Source organism: Neopelma chrysocephalum, unplaced genomic scaffold (genome assembly GCF_003984885.1).
Source record: "Neopelma chrysocephalum unplaced genomic scaffold, ASM398488v2 Primary Assembly neopelma1_42b, whole genome shotgun sequence".
In the NCBI taxonomy this organism is placed as follows: Eukaryota; Metazoa; Chordata; class Aves; order Passeriformes; family Pipridae; genus Neopelma; species Neopelma chrysocephalum.
The window spans coordinates 2,901,699-2,919,256 of record NW_020897701.1 but is presented as its reverse complement, the minus strand read 5'-3'; the positions used below and the strand labels follow the sequence as shown (position 1 = coordinate 2,919,256).

Sequence of the window (17,558 nt, the reverse complement as noted above, 5' to 3'; positions counted from 1 at the left end):
CCCCAGTGCAGAGCAGAGCAGGACAATCACCTCCCTTGACCGGCTGGCGATGCTGCTTTGCCTGAAGCCCCCAGGACATAGTTCACCCTCCTGGCTGCCAGGGCACTGCTGGCTCATATTCCACTTGCCATTGACCAGGACTGCAGGTCCCTTTCCGTGGCACTACTTTCCAGCATCTCATACCCCAGTGGGTATGTACATCAATCTTTTTCAAGGTAATCAATCTTAGTCGACTAACAATCTTTTATTTCCCTTTTCTTTTTACATATATTACTATTTTTACCACTTCTCCCATTCCATCTTTATATATTTACTTTGCTTTGCCTCCTTCCCGTTCCAACTAGAAACTTTCCGGGCTTTAGTTTGTAAGATTTTCACATTACTATGAAAGAAAAGCTTCTTAGAATACATTAATTTGACCATTTTCTTTACTAACATGAATTCAAATCAGCATTTCACTCATTTTATTGAAACAGCTCCAGTGCTCTGTATAAAATAAGTATTTATACCTTGTAATTTGGAATCAAATTAAAACATTAAATATAAAATAATTCATAAAATTAAATACACAAAACGTTCCTATTGCATTATAGTGATATTTACAAATTTTAGAATTTAACGCCTTTATAATCCAGTCAAACAGACTTCACTGTTCCTTTGAAGAGAAGCCTTGCAAATACAGGAAAAAAGGCAGAGAATTTATCTTGTACTTCCAATTGAAAAGTTACGGTTATTAGAACATGAATATTCTAAAGAATTTAATCTGTAAGAAATAAGTTTCTTTTGTAAGTAGACACATATTCTATTACTTGGAAAAGACTAATCAAATCACTTCAATTTTCTTGTTCATCAATGACACATCCATCATCAATTACAATGTCCTATTTTGGCATTTTCCTCCCCTTTTATCGTTCATCTGCTGCCTCCTCAGTCAACTTAAACAATACTTTTAAGAAATGGTTATGTAAATACACCTCTTCTTGCACGTAAGTATTTGCAGTTCTTTTCATTTAGAACTAAATTGATGACTCTAAATTATCCATACAACCTCTAAAGTCAATGATGGGTTTGTATGAGCAAGTGATAACTGATGTACTGAGAGAAATCAGTCAGCAAGGGTAGAAAACACAAGGGCTTTGGGTGACTTAGGAGGTGAAAAATGTTTGGATGCTATCAGTGCCTGTTCTACAGAGAAGGTGCCTAGGAAGGCCACAAGGGTAAACGCAACTACATTGCTGGTACCAAGTGACACCTGATGCAAAACCTTGCAGTTGGAGTTGTCTTTAATAGTAGCTATAACACACTCAGACTCATCTACAGGGGAAATGCCTGCTAAAATAATCCAGTGTGATGCACTAACCTTCCGAAAGTGACGCTGTGAAAAAAATGGTAAGTTTTTTTAACAATAAGCTAAGAGTGGTAGGTAAGAGAATTATGTCCTTGCAGACAGCATAAAAACTACTAACAAAAGCAATACTGGAAATGCCGTGCTAATGCATACCTTCTGTTGGGAAGGGCTTGATATAGTGATGGAAGCCAGCATGACCAACAGCAAGCTGAAAGAGTTTACTAGAATTAAGAAGACATCATTCAAAAAGCTGAATTTACAAGCTGAAGAAAATAACAAGGATCACAAATTCCAGCAGTTTAGAGGTAGAAATACAAGTAGAGAGGCAAAAACAGTTTAAGTAGTAACCGGTGAAAGGAATTCAGACCAGCCATACTTCTTGCAACCCACTAGGAGCACAAAGTGCCAGTCCAGTGCGGCAAGGTGATGCTAGGTCAAGAAATGGAGTTCTTACAGGTGAGAAGACATTGTGAAAAACTGAAGGAACTCTTTCCATGGTATACATCTTAGAAGAAACAATAACTCACACCAGGATCCTGGTGAGTAAGCATGTGCATACTGGGGAGCATGGGGAAGCTTGGCAAAGGATTTGTCTGAAACTAGTGCCATGGTCTAGTAACCACAGCGGTAGTGGATCAAGGGTTGGACCTGATGATCTCAGAGGTCCTTTCCAACCCAGCTGATTCTATGATTCTATGAAATCCTTGACAATGGTTTATATGAAAGATGATGTTAGGTCATCTTCCAGAGATGGGAAACAGTGTACAACTAAATGATAGATGCCACAACAGAGGAAGGCCACGAAGTACTTAATATCACATTCAAAAGTGAAAAGTAACATGAAAGCAGAACAGTTTACTTCTCAGTACTTCTCACATTCACATAGAGGGATTTTGAGAGAGAAGTGACACCAAGCATAGAAATAGCACCTACAGTATTCACTATAGTCAACCATATACAGAAGTCAAATGCATACAGTCCATGGACCTTTCAACTCAAAACATAATCTCAGCAAGCTCTGTGAAGGGAAGGGCTCCACTCTCGAAATCGCAGTAGAAGAAACATCATCAGTACTCAACTTCTGAGTGCTCTGTGTTAGAGTCAAATCTAGAGCACAGCTTTGAGTTAATGTACATAAAATATTACATGGCAGCTCTGCCCAAGTCTGCCAGTTTGACTTGTTTTCTCTTGACAGTAGATGGATAATAGTATAATGCAAGAAGTCATCTCCTGTGTGAAGCTAATCATCAAGGGGAAAACAGTTCATTAATAAAAAACCCCCATACCTTCAAAACATTTGAAGGCTGCCTGAGGAGCACATTGATTAAGATCTAAAGCATAAGATTTCCTGAATTTTACAGAACAATACAAAGAGAATGACTACAGAGAAAACAATTTCTTTCCAGTCCTTCAGTGCACAATTTCTGTTTGTGGACACGATAGACTATACTTCAAATAACAGGTGAAAGGATACTCACTGAAATGTCTGGGAGAAAATGTCTAAGATCTCATAACAGAAACTTAGAGCAGATGAATCAGTTTTACATTTTATTCAAAAGGTATCATCTTTGGCTATAGAGGGTTTTAAGTGACACCAGGGATAGAAACTTCAGCCAAGTTATCTATACTTTACAAAGTCTGCAGAGGGATTATTGCGTTACCCACTTTGACCACACTTGGCTGATGAAATAAGATGGGATCACAGCATAAGAAAGTGTACAAGTTGTCACTATCTCAAACATGCATGAAACCTGGGAACTATCTTTTTTTTTTAATAAACAAAATGGTATTTTAAAGGCAAAATACAGTTGTGGCCATTTTTGAATGTTCTTTTATATGTGTACTGCATTGGGCACTTCTGCACCAGGCACAACTCAAACATTATAGCACTTGCTTTGTAATCTGTTAGTAATGTTGGAAATGTCATCTTTTTTTATAGTGCACTATTAACTGAATCCAGAAAACATCTTTAATTTTGCACGCAGAATTTGATTTAAAATATTTAACCCAGCCTAGTGAAATGTGTCTGCCCATGGCTGGGGTGTTGGAACTAGATAATCTTTAAAGTCGCTTCCAACTCAGGACATTCTATGATTCTATTTATCAATCTACCCACTCACACCCCTAGATATACCCTTGATACGTGTGTTTCATGAAACACATACAAGATCAGTGCCAGCAAAGACCACAGTGTGTATAAGCTATCAGCCAGGGCCAGCTTTACACTAGCAAACATTAGCTAACAGAGTATGTGGTTGTCGCTTATTTCAAGAACTGCAGTTCCACAACACTGTAATCACGCATCATGAATCTTCTGGCTAATATTCACAGGACCACAAATAAAGAACCCAAAATCTGCACGTTTCCCACCCACAAAAACAGTTTTATACCACTTCATCAAAACCGAGCTGACATTTATGCTAGTAAGCAGCAAGTGAGCAGATTTAGCAAGGGCTTGCCCATCAAGTTATTATGGAATAACTGTTTTGGATTTGTGGAGTTGTCTTTTTTCTGAAACAAAATGACATTTTTTAGTTAAATGATTTTTTACATTTTTATTTTATTAGATTAATCAAGGAGAAAGTACTCATTCTGAACCAAGAATCCACAGTCAACTGTTACTCTGTATGATGTATGATTCCATTGCTCCTCTCCTTTGCACTAGTTATTTTTTTGCTGTGGATATACCTTGAGAGTAGACTATTTTAACACACCACACAAACAATGTATACCAGCAGAAAAAGTTCACAAAATTTTGAGGAAGATGAAATGTAGATTGTGACAATAAATATTACATGTGGCAAAAAAACCCAAACACACATGTAGAGTCCATACTGAGATTCAGACATACTCTTAGGCATGACAAAAAAGGCTTCGCATCAGGTATCTGCTCACAAGTCTTTTGCTCAAATATGCAGCTTTCGTCTGTAGAAATGTATATTTTGACAACATTCAAACAACACCTTTTATTGTACATGAAATAATTTCCTCTAAAACATATTCCGTACTCATCTGAATATAATCTCTATGACACAGAACAAACAGACCTATATGTTTATGTAGTATTAGTTTTCATTTCTACCTGTGGCACAAGAAGAATGCACACAATTGTAAAGGTTTACAGTTTCACTAGCACACAATGTGTTCACGTCTTGCAGTACATAGCATTTGTCTTCAGTCCTCAGCTCCTAAAGCCAAGATGATTACAAGAGAATCTAAACCTCTGCCCAGGTCTGTAGGTTTAATAACTGTAAAGGAAAAGCTTGCAAAAATGTGGATCAATTGTTCCATAAAGACTCAGAAACTGGAAGGCATACCAATTTTCTTTCAACCTGCAGGATTTTTCATGAAAATGGCTGCGAACAACCAGAATTCTGGAACAGGGGCTGGCAAATTCACTTATCAGCAGCAAATTGGAGACTCCCTGGTAAGAGGAGACATAACTCACCCGATCTTGTTAGAATTCAATTTCTGTTTATCAGCCCTTTGTTTACAGGCTGATCTCTCAATAGAGAGAAAGAAGGAGAGGAAGCACGAGAAGGAATCTGCAATTCCATTCAACAAAATGTTACTTGGTATCAGAGATGTGCCATAGCAAAGGCTGAGGGGCACTTTGTCCTCTTCACAAAACACACACGCAAGACTTTTTGCACTGGTTACTTCAGGTCAAGGATGCTGGTACTCAGCACTGCATTGCAGACCTTCTCAGAGTTGGACTTCTTACAGTTGGACTTCTGTGCCCTGCGTCAATGAACCTGAATCATGCCATGCATGAGAAAAATAAACATCTCTATGGCAAGCAGGAATGGTCTGAAGAAACAGCCTCACTCAAACCCAAGAGGCAAGTATGTCTCCAATGACTTACAAAGTTTAATGAAAAGGCCTGATCCTGATATTCTGGATCCAGGGTTGTCTACAGCTGGTTTGGAAAGGCATGACAACAAAGGCATTGCAGAGGCATAATACCAAGTAAGTAAGGACTGGTACTGGGAGCTGTTAATGACTGAAAACTGCGAATAAACAAAGAAAGGGGCACTACAAGTCAGAAGACCACAGTGAAATTAAGTGAAGCAGGACCGCATGCACGCTAGAAATGGCCTTTTAATTAATAATGTATTAGTTTTCTTCCATGGGATCACTACCTTATCCACAGTGCTGGATGGTCCTGTGCTTGGAAAAACTGAGGTGCATTGTTTGCAGGATCCCTGATTCACTTGTTGCAGAAATTTCTACATTCCTAGTTTCTGAGGAGCGAGGCAGTGAGGGAAAGCACAAGAAAAAAGATGATGTAGCTGTGGAGGAATTGCATTCTGTGCTGCCTTCTGGTAGTAATTCCTGCCTCAAGATGAACTAATACCCAAGACCAAGCTATCACAGGTAATGCTACTGTATTTTCTGGTTTTCATATGGTTGATCCAAAATGTAAATAACAAAATGCAGCTGCAATAAATCAATGGAAATTTTGAAGTAAAGTATGAAGCATGCATTTTATTTTTCAGAATAATAATTTTTCTATGCTCCAAAGAGCTCAAAATATCAGATATTTGCACTACTTCACGAGATGAACCTTGAGAAGAGGACCAAACAAACTGGTTTTTTGAGTAACAACTGGAGCAGTTGGGTTCTCTAGCAAGAAGAAAAGGTTTTATTCAACTGACCCCTGAGTACTTTAGTGCCAGCATGATCTGAGCATGTGTAATGCAGTACAGGTGCAGCATATTATATACCAGCAAAAATTCAACTTCAAAACAAAAACTCAACCTCCTATTGCTAATAGCTACCATGTCAGCTGGTAGTTCACTTTGGAAAGCTATCAAGAGTAATGTGGGAAGACTTGTAGAAAAGAGTTCTCATCTGAATGGCTAAACCCAATGCTTCCTTATTAGCTCAGATGCTTCTGCATTTTTAAAATGGAGGCAACATCAATTTCTTCCTGAAACACCTTTCAAGTGTTCACAACAGCCTTCCAAAGGAAATGAGAGAGCTAAGAGCTTCTACTCAACCTGCAACCATGACATATTCGATTTTAAACCTGTCTCTTGCCTACTGAATTAGGTAAGCAGTGACTGTTGTAAAAAGTCAGAAATGGAGCTCCTATGACAAAATAATACAGCTTTAGTTTCCAGCAGTAGAAATAAACCTGGCGATTTAAAATAGTCAAAAAACAGGTTTTGAAAATTCATTCACAACTGAGTCTTGAAAAAGACATCCCCAGAGAAAAATATTTGGGGGGAAATAACAGGGGCTGTAAAGTCTATATACCTTTACATAGATAGACACATAAATAGGTGCCTTGGCTTTTTAACAGTATGAAATTCAGTACCATCTAACACTATAGCTTGTCTTCTAAAAGTCATTACTTCTATAGATTATGTGATGACCAAAGAGTCTAGCAGAGCTCATAGGCGGGACACACTGAAATTTCCAACCCATCAGGAATACACAGGTGCCATGCATTTTGTATAAGTTCTGCTTTGACAGAGCAAATACTTTGCAAAGCAATGTGAACAGAAGTGAGGTAACACACCAATTTTGCAATACACACACCACCACATCCTAACAATTCTGTGAGTTTTCAGTCTCCTGTTTAAAAAAATAAAATCAAAGACTAACTGTCATGAAAAAATATAATAATATTTCAGCTCAAGCATTGCTTTTTAAAAAGCAAATAGGACAATTTCAAAAGAATAGTTTTAGTGAAATTTTAGCTTTGTATAATACTCATTTGCATACACTGTACTATATAGCTCAGCACTTGTACACTATTATTTGTGCCCTCATATATATTCAACAGGCACATAAGCCAGTTCTTACTAAAAAACTCAATCATTACCCAGCTCAATGAAATCATTGTTCCTGAGATACTACTGTTGATTTTCCTTGGTCTTCAAAACAACCCCCCCACAAATTACCTAGATCCTCGGTATGCAGGAATGCTTTAGCTGACAAATAAAATTGCTTTTTGTTCTGCACACACTCCTTCATTTTTCACTCCAGAAAATAATTGCAAAAGTAGACACAGAGAATAAATTCCCTCTTCAGACAACAGCTCAGGAGGTTCAGTAACGTGAGCATTTCTACAATGCCCATAATCTATCTGAACAGTGACTTAGAGGGGAAGAAGGAAGTTCAGTTTTCATTCCTATTCATCTTTGACCTCTATGCTAAATAAACACATGGAGCAATGGTTATGAGCACCAGCTATAACTCTTTTAGCAGCAAGGAATCCTGTCCAATAGAAATCAGACTCTGGCTGTCAATACTTTTAAAAAAGGCTACAAGCAGCACTCAGAATGCAGTAAGTCTTTTTTATTTCCATCCTGAGCTGGTTTCAAACCAGCAAGATACTGTCAGAGTTTTCCACCTCTCTTACCTGTTCTGTGAAGCACAACCTCACAGCACATATGATATTTGATAAATCCAGAACTCCAGATGTTAGTATACACGGGACACAGAAAAAAATCCCCAGGGGTGGGGGAGGGAGGGGAAAAAGGTAAACTACATATAATTGCACCCAAAGTATGAAAAAACCCCTACCACCACCTGGTAATACAGAAAAACTGTACTGGAACTCAATTTCTTCACCTACAAAGCTAAATATTTCACAGTAGTGCTGGACATCTCAGAAAACCAAGGAATGCACAAACTGGAGAAAGAGTTTGTGGGTATAGCTGTACTGCAGAGTAAGCATGATGCTGAGAATCTCAGGCCAATCCGCAGCGTCTGCACTTCCTGGCCCTGACAGCTGCATTAATTCTGTGGCCCTACAGTGTCCTAAGTTTGAGGCTTGAATACTCAGAGGATCTTCAAAAAATAATTACAAAAAGCATCAAAGAATGCAAAAAGCTACTTCCAAAACGGAAAATTCTCAGCTAGCGTGAATCACTATAGGTCAACTAGAGGCAGCTACACCAGCAGAGACTTTCATTTACAAGAATGCTGTGCTGTAGGCTGAAAGGTTCCCTTAAGTTGCAGCACAGCTTAAGATGATTAAACACTAAGTGATCTTGCACTAGCACAGGACCTGAAAGCTTTGCTTTACAAATTAAATACTTAACAGTTATATACCACACTTGCTACAGAGCATTGCTTCACCTTCCACAGCTTGTACACATATGGTAGGGGAAAAAATACATCTGGTGGACATAATTTTAAAAAAGCTAATTGATATCAATGGCAAGCCATCTTAAAAGGAGTTTCAATAACCAGTGCATTTAGCAACAACCAAACACAAAACCGTATTTTCAGTGTCCACACTCATGAGCTTTAACTGCAATATGCTTTCTAAGCTTTGGGCATAAATTTTCAAACTAATTCAGAGGCTGCAATAATACATAAATATTTTCTGCTAGCTTAATATGAATTTTAAAAGCTTCATTTTTTTATAATTTTTAATTTAAAATGAGAAATATTCAAGAAAACATCTGCAAGGGCTTATTCCTCACACTATTGACAGAAGTCATAACTCTGCATTTGGCCTTAGATCAATAGTGATAGGGACTCAATTACTCAGTAACGCACTGCTGTATTCCACCACATTTAATTATAACATAGTGCACTATTAACACCTAAATACACTCTTCTTTGAATGTCAAAGTCTTTAAAAAAAGAAATTGAAGAAATATGGGCAATATGTTTAATCTTATAACATGGGAAGTGTTTCATCAGTTTCAATACTGCTAAACTAAATAAAGCCCTTGTTCAATTGCCTGTCTTCAAACCATAAAATTAATTGTTTTCAAAACCTGAAAGATGTATAAATTTTCAATGAGTGATAAGTATAAACAAGCAAAAAACTGTCTGGGTTTTCTGTCACATAGTATGTATCAATAGGCATTGCAACAGAGAAAACATTTTAATATGTGAAAAAAACCAGGAATTTCTGTACAATGGAGCTGTATTTTTTATATTCAGCAACAATATACTTTTTAATCAAAAGGAAGCATAAATCGGCCTACCCTCATTGATTTCAGTGGAACTTAGCTGTTCCACAACAACTCCAGAATGGGCAGAGGTTTATACTACGCTCGAACATGCCTCACCAAAATAAAGAAAACTATAAAAGAAAACACTCCTATGCTTTTCTCTCCAAAAGTGAGAGGTGCTGTTACATGTGAGAGACTTTTTTAATAGATGACTGTTAAGAACATTCTGGTACACAGTAAAAAAAAAATAAAAATAACCAACATTTGTAAATCCAACAGTCTAGACAGACTATCATCTTGATGTCTAAAACATCAAAAATCATAGGATCTGCTTCTCACTCCGTATGTTCTTCCCTCCTCCAGTTTCAGCCTAATCCTTAATTTAACTCATTCAAACATCCCTGCCAGAGAAAGTCAAAACAATACCGTCAAATTTAAGAAAATGCAGAAGGTGTTAAGCATAGCAATACAGTGCTAGTCTATGTGGCAGGGCATTAGGAGCAAAGCCGAATATCAACCACCTCACTCAATGTTCAAATATAAACAATAACTTTCCTTCTTTAGTTATTTTATTCATCTGAAACAGTATATTTCATTTTCTTAGAAAAGGTCTTAAAGTTTCATTTTACATGTACACCAGGGTTTGACATTTAAAAGACGCACACAGAATCCATGTCTGCTGACTGTCACAACTGCCAGTGTCAAGTATAACAGCATTTAATTTTACAGTGAAAAGGCATCACAGATTTTTCCCTCATACACTCTCTTGGTTTATACAACTATGCTTACCAATATGCTAAAATTGGTCTTTCTTAAACAACTGAAACATGAAGCAGGCATTAACTTACCTTACGCCCATCACTTGCATGGCAGTTCACATTTAAAGGAGTCAGTAAAGCCATCAGTTTTTCTTCATTACCACTCCTGTAAATGGAGAAGAGAAGATTGTGGAAAAGGGGGGGAAAAAGGACAGAGCTCTTTGATATCCTGATCCTTAGCAAGTATTTTGCAAAGTATAATATATTGAAATTTGTACTCTGCCAGGGAGAATGTCAGATGGCTAAAGAATCTTCCGAACATTTGAAAACCAAGGGTAAATACTGAAAAGAATGCTAAATTTGCAATTAAATGTATTACAAAAGATCACGCACAAACACTTCAATTTCTCTCCTTAGCCTCATTTTATATTTCCTTTATCTAATTTTACAGATCCTCTGAAAGCCATTTGCTGAAATAAATGTTCTGGATTTAACATATTTTCATAGCATATGGCCCATAACATTTGAAACAACTACAAATCAATACCCAGAAATTTTTCAGAAGGGTTAACAGTCTATATAAAATGGTCTTGTGCAGTCAGAAGGAAAGATGAAAAGCACATTTGCAATATATGACTGAACTTTACACCTTTTGTATAGGCTTCCATATGCTCTGTTCTGATAAAGCCTATTTTCAAAATACATCCTATGGCAGCAGTAAAAACCAAAATAAAAGAAAGATTCCAATATTTAAATTGCCCCTAAAAAGAACAGTCACAAAACGATAAAGAGGATTTAAGGAGCTTAAAGCAAAAACTCAATATTAACCTTCTAACCACCATAGTGGGGGATTTCAATTACATAAACAGGCTTTTATATTTGTACCAGACTGTAAAGTCTGAAGAGATTTATGCTAATGAAGTGGCTTGCTTGCATCATTTCATGGAAACGCAATGACAAAACATTACTATTTTAAAAATCCCTTTTCCTCGCCTGTTTCCACCCCCAAAATATGCTTTATATTCTAAGCAGTACTCACCTAGCAGCTTCCAGGAGTTCGTCCTTCTTGTATTCACCTAAATGATTGCAAAATATCATGCTGTTAGCATTTGGCAGAAGACAGATTAAGAAATGCAGTAGGAAGCAAACACAGAATTAAAACAGAGAAGAGGAGAAAAAAGCCCACACCCCGCTGGGTGATGGAGCTGTGACGTTAGCCAGCTTGTGGAGGCAGCATCACCAGTACCTTGGAGACGGGCAGCAAATTGACGCATCTTCTTGTCCAATCCTCAGATGGAAAGGCTTTCTTCGGACAACCAATGACTGCGAAATCTTGCGTCCAGAAACACAGTCCCACTGATAACAGCATGTCAGCTGAAGACAATGTCCCCACCCCCTGCCCTATTCAGTATGTCACATTATACTTGGGAAGCATAATAAATTCCAAGACAAAGCAAGGCAGTGCGGCTTTTGAAAAGGTACAAATTACTGATCACCAAAAGCTCTCACCTGCCTATTTGAATGGTAATATTAGACTTTACCAAGTTCTTTAGAAGAGCAGGGATTACTAAATAAAAAAACCAGCACAGATGTTATATCATCAGCCACGTTCCACATTTGAAAATACAAAAATTACATTTGAAATAAAAGCACAGACAAAAGAGGATGAACTCTCCAACAGATTTTGTTGTGAGACCAAGATTAGAGATAACCAATAGTAATGTAAAAGCAACATTTACATTTGAAATTCTGAGTAAAAATAGACAACTCACAGGGGTTGTTGCATCACAGGGTTAAAACTGCATGTTAATATATTAAAAAGAGCATGGGACAAAATAACCTATGGAAGTAAAACAGTATTCTACAAAGCTGAATCATGAGGATATTGTGCAATAAAAAGGGAAGGGAATTTCAATGCTGAAACTAGCTTTTTAGAAGCTTTATAAAGTCACAAAGCAAAGGGTATATCCTAGAGTCAAAAGGTACAGGGCTTGAAAAACATACTGCATTACCATCTGCCAGAGAATTAAAGCCTCTAACCACAACGCTATTTAAAAAACAGGAAGAAGAAGCTATCATGCAAGAAATAAAAACCTTTGTGCTGCCTCCTATGTGTAATTGTAATAAGCCTCCAGTGAAACTCATTACAGGTGAGGAAAGCCACTCGGCCATGGAAAATGCCAGATAAGACTGCAGGTAAGCTGGAAGGTTCATCTGAAAACAACATCCCTCGACAAAGAACATCTCTAGGCTGCAGAAGGAGGGTACGTCCTCATCCATCGAAAAGAGCTTGGTACTCCCCTCATCACAGCTCCTCCAGTTAACAGCAGAGGGTGACATGAACCACAAAACCAGCCCTCTCCTTAAGCAGTCCCGTTTATTTCAGCATCCTGCCTTCACCCAGGGGTAAGGAGGAAGAGGGTGAGTACACATAGCCATGCACTTCTGCCCCATTCCTTGGATGTAGCTAGGGAATTTTCAAAGGTGGTACCTGCATCTCATCATACTGGTGATTCCTCCTTTAATAAGTGTGTTTAATTGCTTTCTGAAACATGTTCAGCTTTGGGAATTCACAACAACCTGAAGCATGGAGTTCCACCATGCAACTGCCTCTCACATAATGGGTCTCTTAACAGAGCAGTTCTATGTTGCTGTACCCCAGTGATGGAGTAGGTAAGTTCAAAGCAAAGGTGAAATGGCATTTCAAATACAGGCCATGAAGGTTAATTTAGCTTTTGAAAGAATTTGTATGTCTGTCGTAAGAAAAAATTTCATCAAAAAACAAGTAAAATGACAGAAATATGACTGCCTTTGACTTGCCACCACTCTCCAACTTCATCAGAAAGGGGTCCTGACCACCAGAGGCAAAAGCCTTTTCTAAGCTATGGTACATATTCCTCTTTATTTTAATGAAGATAAAATACTGTGCACAGTTGTGAGTGTTTCAAATCAATGGAACAGCTCTGGCCAGTATGTGAGGAGGAAAAAAAGACCCTTTATTACTACTGCATTACTTGTGCAACAATCTCAAACATCTGGATTTCCTGCAGTGGAGTTATTGGCCTGCATTATATCAACACTTCAGGGATCTAACCAGATTAAAAGATCTGTTTGCACATTCTGGTTTGAATACTGTTAGGTTAGACAAGTGTAATAACATTTTTCCTTCACGCTCAGTAAGTTGAAATTTTAAAACACAAAAGCCCTTTCCTCAACTACCTTGATAAGCAGAAGCATTACTGACCAACAGAAATGGAAGACTGTGGCTTTTGACTTAGAAATGTCCCACTGTGTGTCTAATTAAGTCAGTTACTTTTACTAAGCAGTACTTTTTTTTTGCAAATCAACACCTAAAATTATATAAGCACTTACAGCACACCATCGGCCAAGTGCGCTCCACAGGTTCTGTGAGATAAAGAGGAGCCCCTTGACCACTTGAGCTGTCAGCTGGTGGAATATCAACAGAGCCCAGAGAGGTCTGGCTGATGGTGTTTGGGAGAAGCGAGTGGCACTGCCCACAGGACCAATTGCTGCTGGCACAGGCTGAGCTCCCACCAGAGGGCTCTGCCAACACAGCCAACGCCGCTTGGCTACGAAGCTTATCAAAGGCCATCCTGCAGCAATTGGCCACAGCTACCTAATAAAATATTCATTTGCAAAGCATTTTAAAACAAACCATGTGTGCTTGGGCAGAGATGAATTTCAAGTTCTGAGCTGAAGTACAGGAATACAGACCATCAACCTCACATAACACTTCTGTTCAAAGAATGTCAAACTGACTTAAACTAAGCTCATAACACAATTAAAAGAGCTCCTTTGGGCAGGTTAGGATTTATGGTACGTAAAAGGGCATCTGCAGAATAAAGTGCAGGTAACAGCCTGAATTACTCTTCCGTGTCTCTTAGCAGTTGCCAGTTTTTAGAGAAAAACATCCTTCCAATTAGAGTGTCAATACAGAGGATTTTTGGCAGTAATATTTTAGACAGCACAAAGCTTGTCTGTCAGAGGTGTGAAAGTTAATGTTAGGCCTTGCCACAGAAGACCAAAACTGAAACACAAGGCTTCAAACAGTTTTCATCTAATTGCTATCCTGCCCTTGTACCATATATTAGCTCAGTCTGTCCTTGCTCAACCTGTCCTTTCTGTGGTTCATGGCAAGCCCAATCAACACACAGCCACACCACCAGATGCATCCTGCTACATTAGGTAGGTGAGAATTTGCCTCCCTTCTCTGTACAAGAGAGACCGGAGTGACAGCCCAGAAAGGTTGCCTCTTATTGGCCCAGCAGCCCACAAGGACAGCACTGGACTAGCTCACCTCTGCATGCTGGGTAGCCCAGAGACAGTTGGCCTGGGAACTTTTGAAGGCAAAGACAGGGTGTAAAATGGAGAGCAGAGAACACTATACTAAAGCAATGTCCCTGTTCCTATCTTGTCAGACAAAAGCTGGTAGGTAAGCAGAACATGCTCAATGTCTGGTGTTCATGGCGCGCAATCAAGTTCATTCCTTACAGCTTGCTCAGTATCCTTTAAACCATGAAGTTCTCTACTTGGTCCCAGCTCCAAATCACCAGTGCTGCTCCATTTACACTGGAATTAGAAGGTCGCCACTGGTAACCACAGATAATCAGTGTTTCAAACCATAGCTACCAGCGGGCAATTAACTAGCCGTATCTCTGTTCCCCTCCCAGGAGAAAACCAGTTATTTCCAAGAACTCTGATCAGCTGCTGCTACTGAGCCACTGCTGTACCTGGCCCTAGATGCATTTTGCAGTAGCTGATTAGCAGCAAATGCTTATTAACTATCAGACATCAGTGGCTGCTTGCACCTGGTGGTTGAGCAGATCAGTAGCTGGAAGCTCAATTGAGATCTCAGTGGAAGACAGGAGACCTTGCCTTGCACCGAGACAACCTGCTGGTCAGCAGCCACTTTGAAGCCATTTGCAGCAGATGAAAGGCACTGAAAAAGAGCGGAGTGCTGAGCTGGAGGCAAATGCAGACATATGCAGGAACACTGTATTTGGGAGAATGAGAGACAGGCGTGCACCAACAGTGACAGGCTGAAATCTTTACAGGTTCCTAATGTAATCCTTTCATTTGTGCTTTCCAGCTTAATGATAAAAGCTGCAGCCAGAAAAGCACCACCAGCCTGTTGCAGACAGTCTCCATGAGCCCTCCTCTACCATTATCCTGTTTTTCCTCATTCCCATCTTCAGGATGCCATCTTATTTTTGTGAATATTGATGCCACATAATTATGTGGTGTTACACTGGGTCACACTAAAGGGCAGCATCAATCAATTCCATTATTTGAGAGTTACAAGGAATAATCAGTCAACCCACTTCTAGCTTTAATTCACTAGCAGACTTTAATTCTAAGCTTATTCAATGAGTCTGTGAAATATGATCATCATATATAGATGTTTTAAAGACAGAAAAAGAAATCCCAAATTCTGGGAAAAAGATAACATAATGAATCAATCTGTACAGACAAATAACCCTGTTTCACTCTCTCCCAAAATCCTGAAATTTCTTTTGAATACTGCAAGCTGAAAAACACATCTGAATGCATGGCATAAATGAACAGTGCTTTTTCCATGCATCTACACTCAAAACCAAGGTGGATTCCTCTCCTGTCTCTCTGTAAACATCAGCTAATACAGAAACCAGCCAGAGCCAAAATGTCAACCTGGACAAAGCAGGTTTTGCTTTACCATACTATCACATGTCAGTTTTCCCTAAAAATTAATGTCACACAAATTAAACAAAGCCATTATTATCCAACATAATGGCAGAAAATAATGGGAACAAAAAGGATTAACATATTCTCAATCAAAATGAAAAACTAAAGAGGCTTTTCCATATGAAGTTGCACATCATATGAAATCACAATTATAAATTTAAATCCCCAGACTACTGATAAACATTGAAAATTTTTACACTAGCTGATGGTACCCTGCTTCTGAGCTATGTGCCAAAAGGACATGAGCCTGATGAATGTGCAATCATGGCCAGAGGCTGGGGAGGGAAAACTAATGAATATCACAGAATCATAGAATGTTTGAGGAACTCTTGTTCTTTCTTGGCAGCTGCAGGTCCTGAGGTCTAGCAGCATTGGAAGTCAGGGGTGAAATCTTGCTCCATTAGAAAACATGGCAGCCCTACATTTGACCTCAACTGTGTGCAGACCACAGCTTGTTATTGGCTGCCTCCCCTGAAAACCTGAATTACCACTTTTGAAAATATACATCCCACATGAATGTTGATGAGATCTTTGTGAACAGTCCAGCGGATTCTTTTTTCCCCCAAATAAGTATTCACAATTATCCAGCAACACAGAGGACATGCACTCTCCATCAGAGCAGTAGAGACAGCAGGTATCACAATCTCTCTCTTTTCCTCATTGAAAAGTGTTTCTGGTACCTTTACAACAATGTACTCTGCTAGCACAGGAATGCATGGGGCTGCTGGGAAAACAGCAGAGTCCTGATGCAGCTGCAGGGGTTGAGAACATGTTTCTCCATCAGATTTGTTACTTAATCCAGCTCAGCCTGTGGCCACCCAAATGGGTCCCTCAGAATGAAGAGCCTGAACAAGATGGTGCTGTGGCAGGAAAATGGAAACTCTGCATTTGAACTGCCATTGCTACAAAGAAAGCAATCTTTGGACCAGAATCCAAACAGAGTTTAGCAAAGAAAAAAACTCCTTAGAAATAAATTAAAATATATCTTTTCCCTGATATTCTCAGACTGCACAGACCTATGAGTGAGCAATGAGCACACTTCCACATATGCCACCCTTTTTAATCCACTCAGATCTTTGGAGTAATATTGAAATATTTAAACAAATATTCAAGTTATACTCAGAGCACGAGGCTTTCAATGCTTATGACAGACTACTAGGGTTGTTGAGGCGGGCAGGTAAGTTTTTTGGTTTGGTTATTTTCCTGTTGTTCTTTTTTAACAAACTCAATTTTTTTTCAATATGGCTGCTTTTGGAAGAGTCCAATCTACCATTAAAATACTAATCAATTCCTTCTTCCCCATATAACTTTTTATTATATGTAAAGCAGCAGCTGGGACTAAAATATGGAGTTAAATCAAAGCAAGAAAGTACTTTTATTTTTACCATCCAAATAGCACAAGGTTTTGGGAATAACTGTCTAACAAAAAAAATTTGGGAAGTCATTTACAAGCATCACAAGAAACACATGAGAAGAAAGAGAAAACCCCAGTAATTTCAGGGTTTATTAGTAATTATATTTCCTTACTTCCCACTTGTTTAGGGTTAATTTCTTTATGCCTCTCGCAGTTCTCCACTCAGCTGTCTCTTTCAAGTAAATGGGCTAATTTTATAAGCTGTCTAATAGGCTCAACCAGGAACACAGCAAGACCCTAATTTTAAGCTCTTGTCACAGATGAGAAAGACCAAAGCAACTCTAGTATATCTAAGTGACAGAAAAGCAACTCAGGAGATAATACTGTCAAGAATAAGTTCCAGAAAAAGAGGAATGTTACTCAGGAAGAAA

The 17,558-nt window shown here is 38.7% G+C and overlaps 1 protein-coding gene across 1 annotated transcript in view; it reads right to left on the bottom strand.

The window, feature by feature from the left end:
- TNKS (tankyrase) overlaps nt 1–17,558 on the bottom strand; it is a 99,841-nt gene that overhangs the window by 49,361 nt on the left and 32,922 nt on the right. Inside the window, exons 2-3 of the mRNA XM_027676951.1 lie at nt 11,071–11,107; nt 10,122–10,197 (exon numbers count right to left, since the gene is read on the bottom strand). Coding sequence (XP_027532752.1) covers nt 10,122–10,197; nt 11,071–11,107 — 113 coding nt within the window. The remainder of the gene's footprint in view (nt 1–10,121; nt 10,198–11,070; nt 11,108–17,558) is intronic.